The 19,568-nt window shown below is 39.0% G+C and overlaps 1 protein-coding gene across 2 annotated transcripts in view; it reads right to left on the reverse strand.

Annotated features, from left to right (window-relative positions):
- Positions 1-1,597: 1,597 nt before the first annotated feature.
- Cdc5l (cell division cycle 5 like) overlaps positions 1,598-19,568 on the reverse strand; it is a 44,116-nt gene continuing 26,145 nt past the window's right edge. The window contains exons 14-16 of one of the 2 annotated variants that reach the window (XM_020157158.2): positions 17,750-17,947; positions 2,749-2,961; positions 1,598-2,020 (exon numbers count right to left, since the gene is read on the reverse strand). In XM_020157158.2, coding sequence (XP_020012747.1) covers positions 1,916-2,020; positions 2,749-2,961; positions 17,750-17,947 — 516 coding nt within the window. In that variant the 3' untranslated portion in view covers positions 1,598-1,915. The remainder of the gene's footprint in view (positions 2,021-2,748; positions 2,962-17,749; positions 17,948-19,568) is intronic. The other variant, XM_074082033.1, reaches the window with a different exon arrangement.

The raw sequence follows: 19,568 nt of genomic DNA on the forward strand, positions 1-19,568 counted from the left end.
TTTTCATAGCTTCCCATCATATTTAAAATAAGACCCTTAGAGATAAGGGCAAAATAGTTTCTGCTGGGTATTGAGAGGGGGGGAGCGGGAGGGGGTGGAGTGGGTGGTAAGGGAGGGGGTGGGGGCAGGGGGGAGAAATGAACCAAGCCTTGTGTGCACATATGAATAATAAAAGAAAAATGAAAAAAAAATAAAATAAAATAAAATAAGACCCAATTCTTTATTACCATGTCCTTACACTGTGGACTACACACCCAGGCCTTGTATTAATGCCATTCTTAACACTCCAGCCACATTGTCCTTCTTTTGTTCCTTAAAACACACCAGAGAGGCTTTGTGCTAGCTACTCACTCTGCCTGGGTGGTCGTTCCTTAAACTTCACAAGGATGGCTCTTTCTCAAATGGTAATCAAGTGTCATCTTAAATATTACCTCTTCAAGAGATCTCTTTGTTCACTGTCTGAATTGCCTTATTTTTAATTTCCCCCATAGAATCTGAAACTCATGATCTGATACTTTTCCCTGTATATGCTTAGTATCCCAATTAATGTCACCTCTACAAGGGCAATAGTTTCGCTATAATAAGTGCTCGTCTCCAACACTCAATAAACATTTAGACTTTAATTGTCTGTCATTCTCAACAGAATGTAAACTCCACACAGTAATGCAGACGCCATGCCCGGCCGCCCGCACAGTCAAGTATTCAATAAACATCCAGTTAATGAGTAGGTCCTCCCTCCTCACCTTAGCTCCAAATCTTGAGACTGGCCAACACACTGCTGGCCCACTCTGAGCTTGCAAGCAATGACACGTCATTGTTTTGAGACAAGGCTTCACTCTCTAGCCCAAACTAGCCTTAAATTTCATATTCTCCTGACTCTGCCTCCTGAACGCTGGATTATTGGCGGGTGCACCATGCCTGGTTAATAAAATAATTTCACGTAAATTGTTACAAAATTATGTCTCCCCCTTCTACCTATTCTTCAAATTCCATACTTACATAATTACTAAATGCAGAGCTTTAAAAAGATTTTGATGGCCTTGCTGAAATTAACCTTTTTGTCTCTGTCAAAAAATACAAGAGCTGGCACCGGTGGCTCACATCTGTAGTCCTAAGCTATTTGGGAGGCTGAGATCAAGAGGATCAAGGTTCAAGTCCAGTCTGGGCAAATAGTTCTCGCTACCCCTTCAAAATAACCAGAGCAAAATAGACTGGAGGTGTGGCTCAAGTTGTAGAGCACCTGCTTTGCAAGCATGAAGCTCTGAATTCAAACCCCAGTCCCAACAAAAACTTTTAAAATACTTTTAAGAAAATAACAAGTCAAGAAAAATTAAATCTTTTAAGTTATACCTCTTGAATTGTGTAAGGAGCTGGCACAGAAGAGACCTTCCCTCAAGTGATACTGAGGTATTAACAAGCTAATCTATCTTGTGAGTGCAAAGGAATGGCCACTCTGCTGAAGCCACAAAGGGCTGCCTTCCTAAGGACTTCAGATTCAGGATCACTGGCTCTGAGAGCTACTCACACACAACTAGAGTATACAACCGCCGGCTTGTGGGCACTCTGAGTATCTATTTTCTTCAAACAAAAGGCTACATTCTCAATTTTTACATTTTGTTTTTATTCAAGGGTTTACTCACAGGCAGTACTTCAGAGTCAGGCTTTTTAAATTAAAGGCCAAAACTAAAAAAAATCTGCAAAGATGACACTGGTAAAAGAATGATCATCTTAATAATTTAAACCCTTATCCGTCCTGTAGAGTTAGTCTTTAACACAGAATGTATAAGATCAATATCATTTAAAATAAACAACCAAAAACCACAGACAGTGGAGACATCTGTCAATGAAGATAAACATCAGCTCCAGCCTGGCAGAGTACGGAAACCAGCATATGTGACAGAATGTAAACCGTGCTTCAGAGTTTTGACTGTAAGGTCTCTTTCTCCAACAGCAAATCAGCGTATCTCTGCTGAAGCTCCTTCTCTCTTTCCTGCTGTCGCTGCACATCTTCTTTCAGACACTTGAAGAGAGGAGAAGCCAGATCATTACTTCATAAGCAAGTACACTGACACTGAAAATCACAGTACTGAGCATCTTAGAGACAGCTGAGTTAATTTCTAATTCTCACAGGTGTGATCCCATGAGAGACACAATCGGAGCAAATGCTACGGTTAGAAAGCCAGTACTGCAGTCAGTCTTCTCTTTGTTCACAATTACCATCTTGTAAAATCTCTGTGGCGATGTCAGTAAACAAGCCACTCTTGTCCCATCAATGGCCACACATGCACTAACGTAAGCCCTGACCCCCTTTATCCGGGTAGGGGCTAGCACGATAAACCACACTTGGTCAAGGGAATTTGATGTTCTGGAACCACTAGCTAGGTTCCCAAGATCCTAAGTTACAAAACAAAGCAAAAGGACACGACTCCATTTCTCCTCACATGAGTGGGGTGTGATGAAGCTCGGAGGGGGCGGGGGGAATCACAGCGTTAATTACCCAGGCCATAGTGTGTGTCTACACATAAAACAGGAAAGGAGAAAAGGGAATGCCTCCGCCTCCATCATGTGCCTGGTCTAACTACCCATCTACAGACTGACAGCTCTACATTACAAAAAACCGAAGACACTCAGCGCAAAAGGTCCTCCAGGACCAACTGGAGGGCCCTGAAGGAGAATGAGAAAAGGAAAACTCATGATAGTTCTTTGCAATTCTCCTGAGCAATGCTTTGAAGCAGCACGTAACATTACCTCTAGCCTCCGGGGAATAGCAGAATCTTCATGTTTCTTGAGTTCTTCAAAAGTGCGTAACTCCAAGTGAGCCTGCTCAATTTGGTCCCATAAATCATTCAACTGCTTCATTAGCCCCATAGCACGAGACTGGTAACCTCCAAGCAAGATTTTCATCTTCTTTTCCATCTTTGCAGCTCTCTTGGCTTCTGTCGTCATGTGACCCCTGTTTATCTGTGGGAAGCAGGGTGGGATCAGATCAACATATGAGAAAAGAAAGCAGACTATTAAATAACAAGGCTAAAAAGTGCCTCAAAGCAAGAATACAGTGTGCCTCAACAACTGTACCACAAAATTAGCCTCAAGGAGGATTTATCTCCCACCTGAAGGGTTCTACAAGTTAATCCCAAATCATATAAAATCTGTCCCTTAATAACTTCACCCATGATTCAATCTGAAAGCAGGCTGGCGTTTTAGAGCCTGGGAAAACTACTGTCTACTTTCTGAAAATGACATCTGCTATCAATTATCTGCATTGATTTGCAACTGGCAACAACCCATCTCCATCATTTATATCTCAAAAATGCACTTCTGAATTATACATCGGGTCCACTATTAATATAACTGAAGACTATTCCATCCAATTAATATACCAGTTGAGGCCCAACATAACTCCCTCCAATGACAAAAATGACTAGGCTTAAGTCTGGCACAAAACCCATACGGGAAGAGAAAATACCACATTTGGTAATTTTTTTTTTTAATTTTGAGAAGAGAAAAGATACCATAAAATTAAGAGAAATTACTTTTTCTAATAAATATGTATACTGAGCACAGGTGGGCTGCCTTCTCAGATCCCTCTAAAATTACAGGAAAAGAATTACAAGTGTGTAAACTCAAAAAGAACAGAAGAGGGACAATTAACAGAAAAAACTTTCCAGCAAAATTCTGGCACACTTAAACTGATGCAGCAGGGCAGGAAAGCCCAGCACAGAGTGCCTTGGGGAAGAGGCGGTGAGAAGGTGGAACAGGCAGGTGTGTGATACAGAAGCTATTATCCTAACATATTCTCTAAGAATATATTCCACGTGCCCACATTATAATCACTTCACATTTTACTGTGATGTGCAAAACAAGCATGTTCTCAACACATTCCCGAAGCCTTTGGGATGATTACTAAATCTGTGCTCCTTTCTGTGTCTATCAGCACCTCCCTCCCCTGCTCCACCTCTTCATCTGTCTCTCAAACTGATTCCATCAAGTGACATCCCTAAGAAACCAAAATTTGTTCTTGCAGAGTACTTGCAGGGTACTGATACCCCAATGATACTTTTAATGTACAGTAATACAAAACAACGAATCTAAGTACTCTGTAACAAGGCAGATCATGTGATAATGCAAATACTTCTTTCTGGCATACTAGATGAGGGGTGGGGATAAATAAGCAGAAATGGCACCATGGGGAAATGCTGTGAAATACAAGACTGATGTGGAAACTCAAGGATGTTTTGGATATGTTTAGAAACAATTTAAATCACCAGAACAAATATGTAGTTTCCCTGACAACTTTGAAACATTCACTTCATGCATAACATCAGATTTCAAAACAAATGTAGACTCATTCTCAATGCTTTATGGTTAAAATATGTAAGAATGCAAAAATAAAATGTCCCTCAGCTGGGTGCCAGTGGCTCACACTTGTAATCCTACCTACTCAGGAGGCAGAGATCAGGAAGATCATGGTTCAAAGCCAGCCCAGGCAAATAGTTCGAGAGACCCTATCTCAAAAAAAACCCATCACAAAAAAGGGCTGGGAGAGTGGCTCAAGGTGTAGGCCCTGAGTCCAAAACCCAGCATGGCAAATAAAATAAAACGCCCCTCCAAATGTAATAATGTACAGTACTTAAACTGGAGGGCAGTACTTCACAACCATCTCTAGTTTAGTTTACTAAAAGTCAAAGTGAAATGAGCTGTGGGAACAGGGGATGCTGCTGTATGTATGTGCCTTAGGAATGTGAGATTGATCTAAAATTAAATAAAGCTCCTTGAAAACCATTCATTCCACATTTTGTAAAAGTTAAGCTTTTATTCTTCTGCAATTTACTTGAAGAATAAATCCATGTAAACTGGTAATGCCCTTTACAAAGGAACCACTTTCCTCTAGTAACAAATCAAGTAAGCTCCAGGGCACAGCACGCCTTCTAAGAGGGGAAGGCAGACACAAGGCACAGAGGCTGACAAAGCCACTCCTCCTACCCAGCACGCTCCCCACTGCCCCAGCTGTTTTGAGCTGATCAAGTTATTTAACCTGTGTCTCCATTTCTCCATTTCAGCAGTGAAATGTCAGTTACTGAGAAAGGTTATTATGAAGCTTAAATCAGATAATGTTCATGAAAAACCCTTAGTCACCCAGAGCCTGGCACAGATCAATAGTTGACAAATGTCAGCTCTGATTATAGTGATTATTTTACAGATACTCAGAGTTCAGCTGTTTTGCTCTTCTCTCTAATGACTTAAGAGATTAAGGATACAACTACAAAATTTTCTTTAAATTCCAACTTTAATGAAGACTACGTGGACCCTTCCTAATAAAGCAAGGAAATACAGCTGTTTCTTCTTCTTTCAAGTGGGCAGCTTGCCTTCTGAAAACCACCAGATTAAGTAACACACCTGGGGCCTCTGTCCTGAGATGTAAGATTATTAGAACACAGGTCCCTGGTGTTCTTCAGCTCTATAGGAAGATTTGCTACCCCTGAAGGTCAAATGAGGTGAAAAAAATGTCCAGTACAATACCCAGCAATTTTGCTCCCAGTATATATTCCCAAGGGAAGAGAAACCACTACACCAATGTTCATAACAACACTATTCACAATAGCCAAAGGTGGAAACAACCCACCACCTGAAAAACAGATAAACAAGCTGTGGTTTTTATGATCTAGGCAATGGAATATTACTCAGCCATAAAAAGAAATGAAGTACTAGTATGTCATGATCTCGTGATCACTGAAGATAATATGTCAAGTGAAAGAAGCCAGTGACAAGTCAACATACTGTATGCTTCCATGAAATGTCCACATCTATAGTACAGAGCACAGACTGTGGTTGCCTAGGGCTGGGCTGACTGACAGGAATAGGGAGTGATTGCCAACATGTATAGGGGTTCTAAAATGATTGTAGAGATAGTTACACAACTGTTATGAATATAATAAAATCCATTCAAACTGTATACTCTAAATAGCTGAACTGTATGGTATGTAATTTATATCCCAATATGGCTATTATGAAAATAAGGTATCCAAATAATAGAAGCTTCACCTCCATGGGAAAAGTCCATTCTGGACATTAAATCCAAGACCTTCCCTTGCCTGGATCTATGCCCTACAATGGTGGTAGGCGAAAGGAGCTAGATTTATTTTATTTTATTTTAAGGCAAAACTTCTACCCTCATAAATTTTGTAACACTATCAAAGACAGAAAATGTTAATTTGCACTCACTCTCTCCCACTTCAAATATTCTTGGAGTGGTATTTTTAGAAGTGCCTGTGGAGCGTATTTTAAAATCCACCATCAATGAGCCAGGTGTGGTGGCTCATAGCTGCAATCCTAGCCACTCAGGAAGCAAAGATCAGGAAGGTTGCAGTTCGGAGACCAGTGTAAAAAGTTAGCAAGACCCCTATTATCTCAACCAACAAGCTGGATAGGGTGGCCCATACCTGTCATCCTGGCGATGTGGACGGCACAAACAGGAGCAATATAGGCAAACCAGGAGGAGAAAAAAAAACGCAAGACCCTATCTGAAAAATAATTAAAGCCAAAAGGGCTGAGGTGTAGCCCAAGTGACACAGTTCCTGTCTAGCAACCACAAGGCCCTGAGTTCAAACCCCAGTACCATTCCCACACCCACCGAAAAAAATCTACCAGTGCTGATGCCCTAACCCCAGACTCTGATTTAAATGGTCTCAGACCTTTGTGTCTTCACAGCACCTAGATGATTCTAACAGGAGAGCAGGATGGGGCACTGATTCTGTCAGGCATCACAGGAGCTAAAGACGAGTGTCTTCTCAACTATACCCAACCCTCCTTTCCAACAAGAAACGAACAACTCATTACATCAAGTTTCTTGTACTGTAACTCAGCATGTTCTAAGAAAGTGAGATTCTCTAATTACATGTGATACCCATCCAAAAAAACTTAAGAGCATAGAATTCCAAATTAATGCAGGGCTTTTTAAAAATCAGTCAAACAAATTAACATTTTCATTGGGTAAGATATTAAATTAGCTTTACAATGACTGCACTCCATGGATAGTCAACTTTCAATTTGGTATAACAGGTAATACCTAGGTTCAGAAACTGTTAATTAGTCATTAAGGTGTATTTAGTATTATTAATCCCCAGTATCTAGGAATTGCCTTACTCATACAGGTGAATTATCTACTATTCCCACACCACCAGGGATTTCAAAACTTTGGAAGTTGTTAGCTTCCATTTATTGCAACAATTACATTTTATTTAGCTCCAGCTTTATAAAAAGGCTTCTGGCTCAACTATACTGTGCTCAAATTCCAAGCAAGAGTGAGGCCCTGAGTTCAAACCCCAGTGCCGCCAAAAACAAAAAAATTAAAATTCCAAGCAAATATGGAAATAAGTTGAGACATAAATTAATTTAAGCACAGGAAAAAATAATTTAAAAAGTCATCAGACATGTAAAGAAGAAATGGAAGTAGCTTTTAAAATTCAATTTTATTTAGTTATCTTACACCTGCCATCTGATTATTAAAACTTGAAGGAAGGTATCAGCAAGCTTTTAAAATAATCTTTAAAAGGAAAAAAACTGCCTGCAGCTTCTGGTCTTTTTTAAGCCACTAAATTTTAAGCATACAAACATACATGAGACAGAACTACCTTAAATCAGCCCCAATTCCCTTTACCAGTGAAGTGCAAGAGAGCACAGAACCTTATGGTTTACAACATGAAGAATCAAAAAATAGACTCCACTCTGTTTAAACAGATTCATATCTCTAAGTCCTACTTTTAGAAATTAAGCATTAGCAACCGCCCTCAAGGACAACTTATTCTCAACAAAATATACTTCATCTTACAGTTGATTTACCAAAGGGTTTTTTTAAGAAATGCTTTTCACATCACATCTTTGAGCTTACTTATAAAAATTTCTCAAAAAATACTGTTCAACACATGCCATGAGGAAAGGCAGGAAACTCAAAACTTGAAAGTGTTTTATGTGTACACTGTAGAGAAGTTAATATAGTAACCTTAAAACGACAGAGGCCACTATGGGAAGGTGACTGGGAGGTAGTGAAGAGGTCTGGTAGAGATGAACCAATGTGGGTTGTAATACACATGTGCATGGAAGCAATGCTAGGAATCTCTCTGTATAGCTATCCTTCTATCAAACTAACAAAAACGCTAGGTCTTTCTTATTATTGCTTGTGTCTTCTCTTCCAACAAAATTGGAGAAGAGAGCAGAACAGGTTCTGCCTGGAAGTGAGGCGGGTGGGGAAGAGAGGGAGGAGGTGGAGGGCAGGGGGGAGCAATGGTCCAAACAATGTATGCATATATGAATAAAAATAAATACTGTTCAAATCTTTGCACAGGATGAGCATCCCTAATCTGTTCAAATCTTTGCACAGGATGAGCATCCCTAATCTGAAAATCTGAAATCTGAGATCTGAGATGTTCCAAAATCCGATGTGTTTTAGCAACAACAGGATTCCACAAGTGGAAAATTCCACACTTACCTTCACTTGATGGGTAACTGTCAAAATGCACATTATTTAAAATGTTGTACAAAATTATCTTCAGGCTCTGTGTAAGATGTATATGAAACATACATGAATTCTGTGTTTAGACATGGGTTCCATAACCAAGATATAGATCTCACTATGTATATGCAAATATTCCACAAACAGATATTCAAAACATCTCTGGTCTTAATCATTGTGGAAAGGGATACTTAACCTGCATAAACTTGTAGGTACACTGTAGAGTTGCTGATCTTTTTTTTGAGGGGGAGCTTTTTTTATTTCTTAGCATATAATAATTGTACAGGAGGGATCCGTTGTGACATTTACCTATGTGCTTACAATATATAGTAAGTATATTTACCCCTCCACCATTCTCCCTCATCCCTCTTCCTCCACTATCTCAGAAACTTTCAACAGATTTCACTGTTCTATTTTCATTATATATGCACAAGGTACATCCACCATATCCACCCTCTCCCCCTGTCCATCTATCCTTCCCCTTCCCACTGGTAATCAACCCCCAGACCTTCCTGCTCCTTCATTTTTTTAAAGTGTATATAGACTGTCCAAAGGGGTTTTGCCTTGGTACTTCAGATATGTATATATTGTACTTTAATCAGATTAACTCTATTACTTTTTCTTTACTGCCCTGTTTACAGTGCATTCCATTATACTATCTTCATACACAGATGCAATGCATTTCAGTATTATTCACTATCATCCTCTTTTCCTCTCTCGCCTCCCTATAGTCCCCTCAGAGACCCACTATTACAATCATGTTCTCCCCCTCTCCATATATGTATATGTATATAAGATCATATATGTATTTATGTATACATTTATTTTATAGGTCAAGATTCCACATGAGGGAAAACATGCAACCTTTGTCCTTCTGAGCCTGGCTTACTTCACTTAACACAATGATCTCCATTTCCATCCATTTACCTGCAAATGACAATTTCATTCTTCTTTACGGCTGAGAAATACTCCATTGTGTATACATACCACATTTTCTTAATCCATTCATCGGCTGTGAGACATCTGGGCTATTTCCAAAGCTTGGCTATTGTGCATAATGCTGCAATAAACATGGGCGTGCAGGTGTCTTTACTGTACAGATTTACATTCCTTGGGGTATATATCCAGGAGAGGTATCAGTGGATCCTCTGATAGATCTATTTTGAGGAACCTCCATGTTGCTTTCCATAGTTGTCGCACTAATTTACATTCCCACCAACAGTGAATAAGAGTCCCCCACCTACCCACCCAGCATCCTTGCCAATATTTGTTGTGTCACTGATGACAGTCATTCTGACTGAGGTAAGGTGAAAACTCAGTGTCATTTTGATTCCGTTTCCTTTATGGCCAAGGATGCTGAGCATTTCTTTATGTATTCATTGGCTATTTATACTTCTTTTGAGAACTGTCCATTCAGTTCATTTGTCCAGTTATTCTTTGCAGGATTAGTTTTTTGAGCTCCCTGTATATTCTGGTTATTAATCCCTTGTCAGATGCATAGCTGGCAAAGATTTTCTACCATTCTGTAGGGGGTGTCTTCAGTCTAGCGACTATCTTCTTTGCTGTGCAGAAGCTTTTTAGTTTGATGTGGTCCCACTTGTCAATCCTTTCTCTGAACTGAGCAATTAAAATAATAGTTATTACTTATTCCTGTATGTTTCAGTGTATTCCCTATTCTCTGCATAGCAGTTTCACAGTTTCAAATATCACATTAAGCTCTTTGGTCCATTTTGAACTGATACGGGATCTAGTTTTAATCTTCTACAGTGGATATCCACTTTTCCCAGCACTATCTGATAAAGATGCTATTTATGTTTTCTAACCAATGCATGTTTTGGGCTCCTTTGTTGAAAATCAAATGGCTGTAGCTGCACAGGTTTACATCTGGGTCTTCTATTCTATTCCACTGATCTTCCTGTCAGTTTTTGTACCAGTACCATGCTGTTTTTATTACTATGGCTTTGTAGTACAGTTTGAAGTCAGGTATTGTATACTTCCGACATTGCTGTTTTTGATCAGGATTGCTTTGTATATTCAAGGTCTTTTGAGCTTCCATATGAACCTCAGGGTTAATTTTTCTATTTCTATGAAAAATGTCATTGGAATTTTGATGGGAATTGCATTAAACATGCAGACTGCTTCCAGTAGTACAGCCATTTTCACAATATTGATTCTACCAATCCAGGAGCATGGGATGCCCTTCCATCTTCTAATGTTTTCACTGATTTACTATAGGTTAGTAGTGAAGGCTAGTGAAGATAAGCACTGAGACCAGATCTTGTGCCGACTTCCTTTTTAACCTCTTCCATGGTAATCAGGTGAAGTATGCCTTCTTTCATTACTGTAAGTCTGATCTGCAAGAGGGCCTCAGGACAGCTGCCCCCCTGCAGCTTGTCCATTGTGTAATATGTCATGAACTGCATGTGGGCAAGCTAAGCAATGACACAAATAGCCCAGAGAAATAATGATCTTTGTTCTTGAGATGTGCAGAACTGGAAAGCATCTTGTGCAGGAGATTAGGATCAGATGTGTGACATGGTCACAAATTTCCACCTGTGAGAAGGTGAGAAGTCTGGATCACCCATCTCCTATATAAAATGACCCTCAATCAGCCTTCTAGCAAGATGTACTTTGGACAAGAGTCCTCCATCCTTTTGGTCAGCTGGCTTTTTAAATAAAGTTGGCTTCCTTGCCTCTCTACTTACCTGTTATGGGACAAGCAGCCAATTTGGGTCCCCTAACAATAGGATTAAATATTTTGTTCTGCTCACCAGATAAGCCTTTTAGTTATGGTTATGATGGAAGTTTAGAAGTCACTACTATGTTTTATATGTATCAGCACAAATTTCTAACAATCTTAATTAAAATGAAGTTCACTGTCACTATTAGGAAATTAAAGAAGACCAACACCTGATACAATTAAAGCTGACTTTACCTAATATAGAAAGGTAAAATCCAATCCGAAGCAGATGGATGAGCGTTATCTAATGTATCAATGTTAATGAGACCAAGGCTGACAAATTTCATACATTGTAATTCTATTTTATGATAACTGGAATTTGGTTCAAAATAATAGAGGAAGGGGAGTCAGGTGGAACAAGAATGGCTATGGTTTGATGATTGTTGAGTGATGATACATGAAGAAACATTTACTAGTCTATTTGAAAATTCCTGTAACAAAAATTGCTTTAAATTCAAATTCCTACCTACTTTAAAGGCTAATTATTTTAATGTAAGACCATACACCAACCATGAAACACCAATATAATAAAATATAATAGAGACATGAAAATTTGTAAGTATGTCAACCATTTCAACACACCAAAATGTATACATGAAATGTTAAGGTGAAATCCAAAATGATGTGAAATCCATTTACAATAACCAAAATCTGAGCTGTAGACCTCACTCAGTATAGTATCTCTCTTAAAACCAGCCCTTATCTCAAATTTCACATATTCATCAAAACTTTCAGAATAGAACAAGTTAGTCATCAGTAGGCACCAGTGGCCCATACTGATAATCCTAGCTATTTGGGAGACTGAGATCAGGAGGATCAAGGTTCAAGGCTAGCCAAGGCAAACAGTTCTCAAGACTCCATCTTTAAAATAACCAGAGCAAAATGGACTGGAGGTGTGGCTCCAGCAGTCAAGCGCCTGATCTACAAACATGAAGCCCTGAGTTCAAACCCCAATCCCACCAAAAAGAAAAACACAAAAACAAAAACAAAAACTTGGCCACCATGTGTTAAGGTGAAATTGCTTCTTGATACTTCATAGTACCTGCCCAAGTTTAATTCAATTTAGGTAACTAAGAGTACACAGACTGCGCAGACATGCAAGAGAATTTCCACCAGCTCACACTTGTTATTTGCTAGTGTCTCATTTCATCTTGTATTATCTCAAACTCACATTTCCATTCAATAAAACTTTATAGATAAGGAAATGTGAGACCCGAAGAGGTTAAATAACTTGCCCCAGGCCACACAGCCACTACATTCTAATGGTATGCAGTTGTGTCCCACTCTAAAGCCCTACACATCAGACACCATTGCTAATAAACCACATATCCTTCTTGCCCCAGCCTCAGAAATGCAAATGTGCCTGAAGAAATTCAAGCTGTGGGACTGAATGGCTTAATATCACCAGACAAAAGAAAAGAAAAAACAATACCACCAGACAGCTCTCTGAAAAACAAATTATTCTAGGCACATGTAAACAAGACCATAAGAAATGCAACTTCCCCTCATTCTTTCCCTGATAACAGACATTAACCTGTAAATATCCAGTAACAAGAATTTTGATACTAAGAAAAGTTTTTGCTTTCCTCAGCTTATATTTTTAAATTCCCAATTCTTTTATTCTTAACAAGCTAACAAAAGGTTACATTTAACAACTTTTTAAGAAGCCGAGCAAAATGTAACTAGTGTTTAATTATTTGGAGATTTTGCAAAAGCTAATCTTTGCTACAGGCAATGAGAGCAAGTGATCATGTATCTTTAAAAAAAAATCATAGTTACAATATACTATTAAATCAAAACACCTTCCTTCCTTCATCTAAACATTGAAAAAAAAAAAAAAACTAGACCTGTGCGCGCACACATGTATGTACACAAAAATGTTTGAGGTGATTATGTCTGGATAGCAGGCTTCTGCATAGTAGGCTTCTCTTCCACATTTTTTCTATTTTAAATTTTCTACAAAGCACAGGTATTAGTTTTAGAAAAATGTCTACAAATGTTATTTTTTTAAATGCATAGAAGAGAAACTGTCTAAAAAAGACTGGCCAGAGACCAATGGAAAACTGATGGTCCCCAGGAGATGAATCAGTGGAACTGTAAGTGTTTCCTCGGGTCATTACAAAAGGGAGCTGTATGGGACTTATAAAAGTGTAATTGTTACTTTCAAGCTCACTGAGTTTGTTAAGGTTACTAAGCCTAAGTAATTCCAAAATAAACACATTATCCTTGAGTCTCCAGTACTGTCTTCAGTTAAAGTCTGTTACAGTAAGGTTCAGAAACACTAAGAGCATCCCTCACTGAAACTCTTGCTTAGGGCCCAGAATATAACCTTATACCACTGTAACAAGGTTTGAGGATACCCAAAATAAACATACAGTCAATGGCAGCTCCACTTCCTAGTCCACCATTCAGCAATATGATCCTGTAATAGTAGCAATGTGGTTCAATCACAACGTTTGCGAACCAGAGTCCTGAGTGACTCTCTTTTCATCTCCACACTCCTCACTATAGCACCATTTTTTTCAGGGAACTCTCTCTACTAATGAGATGCAGGTCCTTCTATCTGTCAGTGTTAGCAAGCATCAGATTGCATGCCTATAAAGCATGCTAACCAGTAAGACAAAGCCTACTGAAAACCCACAGGGACAGTAATCCACTAACAAAGCAATTTGGAGCATGTTTTATCTGCCTGTGTCAGGAAGTTAAACCCAAACTACCCAAAACAAATTTAATCTAACGCTGAGGAGTAACCTATAAACAACACAACTGTACCAAGCTCTCAGAGTTCTTGCTAGAGACAACTGAGAGATTTGTCGATGCCTTTATGGGTCATGGCAGATGCTGGACCTGGAAAGAGTATTCAAAGGACTGGGACTTCCTCTCTCGTACCACATGCTACTCTCACCCCCATCCCACTCGAGGGCACATAAGCATAAACCTGCTGACATACCTCCAACATAGAGCCCTTTACCCAGCACTGCCCGCTAACTCAATCCTTACCCTAAGTTTTCACTCCAAAGTATTAAGGACATTTTTTCCTGTGTAAAAATATTTGCCTTCAATAATGAAAATCACTGAGAAAATGGGATCCACTGTGCAGCCAATTTTGCTGAAATACAGCCCTCAAGAAAGTCAGGGGTCCTCCAAACAGTTTTACAAATACACCGAGATGGATTTTAAATGTGTTATCTGTACTCTCTAAATTACTTTATTTCCAAGAAGTCAATGTTACTAAGAGTTCTTGACTACATTGACTGTGCCAGCAAAATACAGGCAGGGGTATTACTTCTGGACATAGTTTCTACCTCTGAGGAAAGCCTTCCCATTTTTATAGCTAACATGAAAAAATCCACTTTTCAGCCAAACTTCCTCAACATAGCAGTTTAGATACTATTTCAAATACTATTAAATTTAATGGCAGGCCTAAATTGAGACTTTTCATTTCACTTTTGCACCTACTGGAAATTATTTCTCTCAAAATAATTATGTCTTCAGATAATTTCCTATTTCCACTTGAAGTGGAAACAAATTAAAACACTTCAAACTCTATTTGCACTTCCCAAATACAGAAATGACTCATTTATGTGGCATCATCAGAGAATGAGGTTCTCCACATTAGGCACTTTCAGGTAACAGCAGCCCACAAGAGTGGAGGGTTCGTTCATCTGTCTTGTTCCCTGCCATGCCCCCAGGGCCTAGAACAGTAACTGGTGCATAGAGGTACTCAGTAATGCGTACTACATGCTGAGTAAATAAAGGTAAAGCTCTTGTTCTTAACCATTTGATGAAAATCTTCCTACAATGAATTACAGCCATCCTTCCTCTTCTAAAAGCGCTTCTTAATTCCTTTGGGAAATCACTTTAGAAACAGCAATCACTTTATTCTCCTACCGCACACCTGTAACGCCCTCATAAGCTTTTAAAACTCACTGGACTTTTTGCTACTGAGTCAAAATGCCTGCCGTGTGCTACGCTTCACAACTGTTCCTTTTCTGACATTGGCTATCATTTCTGCTTGCTGCTGCTGCCCCCTTTTATACACATGCTTGGCAAGGTTCTAAAGTTAATTCTGCCTCCAAAGCAGAATAAAATACATGGACTTGGTTACAATTCAAAAGTCTTTTCCACTTACTTCTGACTGTAGCTACAGAGTCTATGCATTTAACAGACTCCCTGAGCACAAAAGCGCCCCTACCACATTCCACATAAACTCTGAGGTGGTTCTATTAGTTTAAGTGAGTATCTTAAGGATTTTCATTCAAGTACTAAGTTTCAAATATTAATCATGAACAATGGTTAAAAGACTAGCTCCAATGTAAATCCCAGAGCATACTTTTTATAAATCCATTTAGGAGACACCAGCCATAACAAAGCTGGATTTCTTCTTGCTGATGGGCTGTGATAGAGGCACAATTTAGATTCACAGTTCCCAAGTTCATGCAGCAAAAATCAAACACGCTGGCAGCCATGGTGTGCTGTGCTTGCCCAGAAAAGCCTATCTCCCTGAACCTGAGAGTGGAAATGATAATTTAAGTATAGCATTTAGTTTATACAATATAACTGGAGTTCCTTCCCCACAACAAACTTTGAATAATGTTTATAATTTAGCAATCAACTGAAATGATGAAAGAATTACCACAATTGAAATAAAATATTTATGTATTTCAAACCAGTAAAACTGTCTTCAAAAGCTAAGAGAAACCTACTTCTGAATTAGGGATGGAGACAAAATGGGGGATTTGTTTATTTGGGTCTTTGAGTTGCTTTTCTTCTTCCTAAAAATTTAATAAACTTTCATTTGAAATAAGCATAGTTTACTAAATTAAAGGATCTGATTAAGTATTCCTTAAAAGTAACTAGCTGAGTAAACAATAAATCAAGTTATCCAGGAGTCAATAAGAGAAAAATTGCTTCAGACTGTTTTATGAATATTCTTCCAAAATCACCAATCCTTCAATGAAAATAGTTCAGCGGAAGATTTCAGTTCCTGGTACTGAACTGAACAAAGAGAACCACATGTTTTTAATGGTTGCTCATAAACGACCCAAATAAATCTCCCAAAGAACAGCAGTGGTTCTTTCTGTACTTTTCCTTTCAAAATTCACAACACCAATTCAACACAGAAATAAAAATTACTGTACTTTATGGCACTGCTCACTCTGTGACACATTTATTTGCTGTCATGAAAGTTAGTGCCTCAACAAAATAAATGAGATTTAAGGAAAAACTTTTCTTATTTTAAACAGGACAAAATGTCCTTGCCATTTGTGGCAGAAAGAACTTACCCACCTCAAATGAGAAGATTTTCAAACTAAGTGAGAGGCCTAAGTATTTATATATAAATGTTACAAGGAAGCTTTCCAAATAGCTTTCCAATCAATTATGATGCTGACCTTAGATCAGGATTACACCGCTAACTACCATTTATAAGAAATGAAGCCTACAGAACAGAAAATATAACTGACAACTTAACCACTGATAGTCTATTCACCCCTGACTTTAACTCTGAATTCAAACACAGAGCAACAGCACGCCCTGCTGGAAGGTGGCAATGCCACTAGAGTATTCAGCAGCCCTGAATCTGATTGAGCATTGCTTCAGAAACACTCTCTTCCCACTAACTGAAAATAGAAGTTCACAGGCATTAAACACCAGGTATCTATACATGCAATCTCACAGGTTAAATGAAGACTCAGGATACCCTTCAAATGAAAAGATACTGTTCTTTCCTGTTCATTTCTCTGGCTTTGCACAGCCCCAACCAATCTAAGTGTTCTAATATCTCGATTTAGCTCTAAGTAAAAATATATTCAAATCTGTTTCCTGTAAAAAACTCGTAAATTCATAAAAGAGGAAATTGAGGCCATTTTCTGCATACAATTACCCAAAGTAGCCCTTCAAATTCCCATCCCACCTTGGCCTTAGAAACATCCCTAAAGACCACCATTAAGAATCCACAAAGCAGTCTGGTGGTCTGTGTACCACATTTACATGTGATTGGCAAAATGCCTACACAGATTCTGGAATTCAAAACATGTACACTATATTAAGAAACCACATGCTTCAACATTTTCATAGTTACAGAAAATCATAGAAGCCACTGTCTAGCTAATCTGGCTCCATTCTCTAACTCAAATTCACAGGAATCAGAAGATGGACAGGAAAGTAGCAAAATCGTGTAAATGTGCTATCAAAGGAAACTTCTTGGTACTACTAATCAGCATTGTTGAGTACCAGTGTAAACTCAGTGACTCCTTGCTCCCCAAAGAAAAGGTTCTGGTTGACCTGTGGTCAACTTGCAAAGCACTCTCTAGAAAACCAGCAATTCTGAAACACCAATGAATAAGGCCAAGGAAGATTAAACACTTCAGTGTAATTTTCTTCAAAAACTGCAAAGGTAATAAACAGCTCAGGCTTATTTTACAAAAGCTGTTATGACCAATCGGTGTATTTTGCTCAATCAAGGCATGTTTGAATTAGAACTTTAAAAGGATACAAACCTCAAGCCTTTTTTCAAGTGATTCAATTCTGTCCTTTTTGCTAGCTAGATTAGCCCGTGTGTAGCGGCTCTGTCCAGGTAGATATAAAACTTGACTGTAGCATTCTTCCCACACCTGGTTATAAGCTTCACTAGAGAGTTCTCCATGGCTCATTCCTTGTTTGACCACTTCCATCTCTTGCACCAGAACATCCTGGGCCTGTTTACAATAATAAATTTGGTAAGTTTAAGTACTGCAAATACTTGTCACCATCAGAGTTTAAAAAGCCTAGCCTTTTTCCTCCTCCCTTAGGCCAAAAAACAAGGAGTATGTATTGGCTGTTTTTCAGAAGGCACTGGCAATACCTAGGCCTGTAAGTAAATGCAGACTGATTTTAAGACATCAAGCTACCATTTCTTGGCTATCTACTATATCCCAGGAACTGGACTTTAAAGTTTTACCTACGTTATTTCCAATGACTACAACACCTTACAAAGCAGTCAATATTAACTTCCTTTGGGAGGTAGGGGGTTACTGGAATTGAACTCAGGGCCTCACACCTGCTAAGAAGGCATTCTACCACTTGAGCCATTCCACTAGCACTTTTTCACATTAATTATTTTTGAGTTATTCTTGTTTTATGTCTGGACCACAATCCTCCTATTTGTGCTTCCCTGCATAGATGGGATGACAGGCACACGCCACCATGTCTAGCCATTGGTTGAGATAGGGTCTTACAGACCTTTTGCCTGGGCTGCTGGCCTCGAATCAAGATCCTCCAGATCTCGGCCTCCCACACAGCTAGGATTATAGTCTTAAACCACCATGGCAGGCCAATATTAATCTCATTTTAAAACTGATGAAACTAAGGCTCAGAGAGATTAAACAACTTGTGCAAGACCATCACTAGTACACACACAAGGAGACGATGCAGGATCCAAGCAAACTGGCACTATTGCTTGGGTATGCTCCATCCACTCTACCATCCCACCTTACAGTCACAACCTCACAGGCTGATGAAGGATAACCAGGCATCTTTTTGATATAAGCCTTTTGCTCGCTCTGAAGAAATACCCCTATGTCACCAATGAGACTGGAGACACAAATTAGATACTGATGGATCATAAATCAGTTTTAGTTCACTACTGAAGAAACAGTTTCAGGTGATGGAATGAGAGGGAAGGAGTAGGGCAGCCTAGGTTCAAATCACAGATTTACCATTTAAGTAACTGTGTGCACTGTCTAACTTCTCTCTATAAAAGGGATCAATCGCTACCTGGCATGTTTGATTCACATCAACTGAACAATATACATAAGGAGTCTAGCCTGATACAAGACACATGGGATTCCACAAGCAAATCACAGAAACCTCTTGTAGCCCTTCACATCGTAGCTTATGAAAATTGGGCAACCACCTTCTATGTATTATAGGAGGTTTCAATCTTTCTAATAACACTGGAAAATACACACCAAAATACATAAAACCAAGAGAAATGACCAACCAAAAATTTAATCGAAACAGAAAATCATAGCAGGCACTGGTGTCTCACACCTATAATCCTATCTACATGGGAGGCTGAGATCTGGAGGGTTGTGGTTCGAGATCAGCCCAAGCAAATAGTTCACGAGACCCCATCTCCAAAACAATCAGAGCAAAATGGACTAGAGGTGTGGCTCAAGCAGTAGAGCACCTGCTTTGCCAGCACTTGCATTGTAAGCACAAAGTCCTGAGGTCAAACCCCAGTCCCATACACAAAAAAAAAAAAAACAGAGAAAATCATGTCTAGGGAAGATAAAGAATGTATACTTTTTAAGCAATACACTTAAGGGAAATAATGGA

The sequence above is a fragment of the Castor canadensis genome, chromosome 8 (assembly GCF_047511655.1).
Source record: "Castor canadensis chromosome 8, mCasCan1.hap1v2, whole genome shotgun sequence".
NCBI lineage: Eukaryota > Metazoa > Chordata > Mammalia > Rodentia > Castoridae > Castor > Castor canadensis.